Raw genomic sequence first — 1,817 nt, 5'->3', positions numbered from 1 at the left:
GCCTCAGTTAGGCCGTATGTCTTGCCCAGCGAGGCGCAAGTGTCGAAGTTTCTGATAAAGTGCACTGCGCAAGAACCATCGGCGTTCGGTTGCGGCGCTTCAGGCTTGGGCTCCGAATACGGGTCGCCCGCAGAGCAGCAGATGTAGTTTCCGGGCTGGAGAGTCGGACATAGATCTGACTTGGGGTTGTATCGCAGAAAGTCGGCACCGCGAATCCCACATCTAGCCGCAAGGGAAGCACAGCCGTCACCTGCCTCGACTCGGATGTGGGCGCAGGTTGCGCGCCCGGCAAGCGCCTGTGCCTTCTGCCACAGGTGGCTTGCGATCTTGCTCCGTGAGTGTACGGAAACTGCCGTGGCGTTGCTGTAGTTGGTGCGGTTGCCAGCGGCGTTGGTGGTTATGTTCCCGCCAGCATCCGCCAGGAACGCCGACGCAATGTCAAACACACTGACGGCGAGTGTCTCTTGCTTCAGAGGAGAAGTCAGATAGCTGCCCAGGACGCAGTCACCCTGGCTCCAAGCTACTGCGATCTTCTGGGTTCCGACCAAATCGCCTGTGGTATCGATTGAGATGCCGATGACAGTTTCAGGCCCTCGCCCATCGCCGCAAATCTGGGGCAATGGTGCAGTTGGCCGTCAACTCGTCGTCCTGAAGCCTGCTAGCAACAGCCTGAAGAGCCGATATAGCCGTTTGCTTGCCCAGACCACTGCCAATGTGCATGCTAGCAAGCGTCTGTCTTTGGTATGCGAACAGGAAGGTTTCGTCGCAGTTGTCTATGGCGGTGAAAATCCTTCAAATGCCGTTCAAAAGGCCCAAGGCTTCACTGCTGGACGCCTTTCCTTCGCTGGTAGCAAGCACCATCTCGTCGCTTGTTTCTCTGCCGCCGATGAAACAAGCTGGCGCAGCATTCTTGCTAGGCTCGAGAAGGCCGTCTCGGAGCTTCGGATTGTCGATCGGTGTTGAAACGGCATTGCTGACGGTCCTGTCACCCATAAAAGCTGGACTAGTATCGAGGGTGCAAGCCCATATGAGAACGTCGGTGTTGGTGTCGTCTAGAGGGAGCAGCACTGAGAAGTGTAGGAGCATGGGCACTGCAAACGACCGAGAGAGTAGTAAGGCGTCCATTTGTGTACATTAGCATAGTCGGCATGGCAAGGCAAAGGGGCAGTCGTGCTGGTCTGGGATGTAGCTGAGAGGATCGGCGATGGGTGAAGGGTCGTCCTCGGAAACCGGATGTACAACTGTTGTGGGTGGTGCCCCACATCCTTGGCAGACCGGTTTGCCCCACATCTGGTGCAGGGGTTACAGCCCTGCCCACCAGAGCCTATCACACATCCAGCTTCACCACTGCATGAACCACCACCATTGATGATCACCATCTTCTGTTGTCTCTGGATCTCCATCAACAACCCTATGGCCATATAGGTCGACAGCGCCTTGCACCAACCCGGCCACCGCCGAGAGAACGAAGAGCTTGATAGACTTCATCCTCGACTTTAACGGCCGGTAGTGAGGAAGAGATCCTGGCAGAAAGTACAAACAAGTAGAGCGGCACTGACGCCAGGAGGCGAGTTGGGAACTGGAGGCTTCAATGATGGACTCTGAACACCATTCCAAGCTTCCGCCGCAAATGTAAGATCTCCCGTCAGTTCAGGGGCAAAGAACTCGCGCAAACAGAAGCTGATGGTAAGGGATTGAGCATCGTTCACCGGGGCAAGCAGGGTTCTGCATCTATCTACCTAAGTAGATTTGGAATCTACAAGTAGATTGTAACGGTCTCAGGCAGTATATTGCAACTAGCTGATGACGACTCTACG

The 1,817-nt window shown here is 55.5% G+C and overlaps 1 protein-coding gene across 1 annotated transcript; it reads right to left on the bottom strand.

Moving 5' to 3' along the window:
- Nucleotides 1-585: 585 nt before the first annotated feature.
- Nucleotides 586-1,086, bottom strand: N657DRAFT_683964 (uncharacterized protein; the record flags this gene model as incomplete). Its single annotated transcript, XM_062796624.1, has 2 exons — nt 586-773; nt 825-1,086. The coding sequence occupies 2 exons, from the start codon at nt 1,084-1,086 to the stop codon at nt 586-588; spliced, it is 450 nt and encodes a 149-aa protein (XP_062643941.1).
- Between the last annotated feature and the right edge of the window lie 731 nt (nt 1,087-1,817).

The sequence above is a fragment of the Parathielavia appendiculata genome, assembly GCF_033297405.1.
Source record: "Parathielavia appendiculata strain CBS 731.68 unplaced genomic scaffold N657scaffold_19, whole genome shotgun sequence".
Classification (NCBI taxonomy): Eukaryota; Fungi; Ascomycota; class Sordariomycetes; order Sordariales; family Chaetomiaceae; genus Parathielavia; species Parathielavia appendiculata.
Note: the sequence above shows the minus strand (reverse complement) of the source record. Positions and strands in the feature narration are given on the sequence as shown.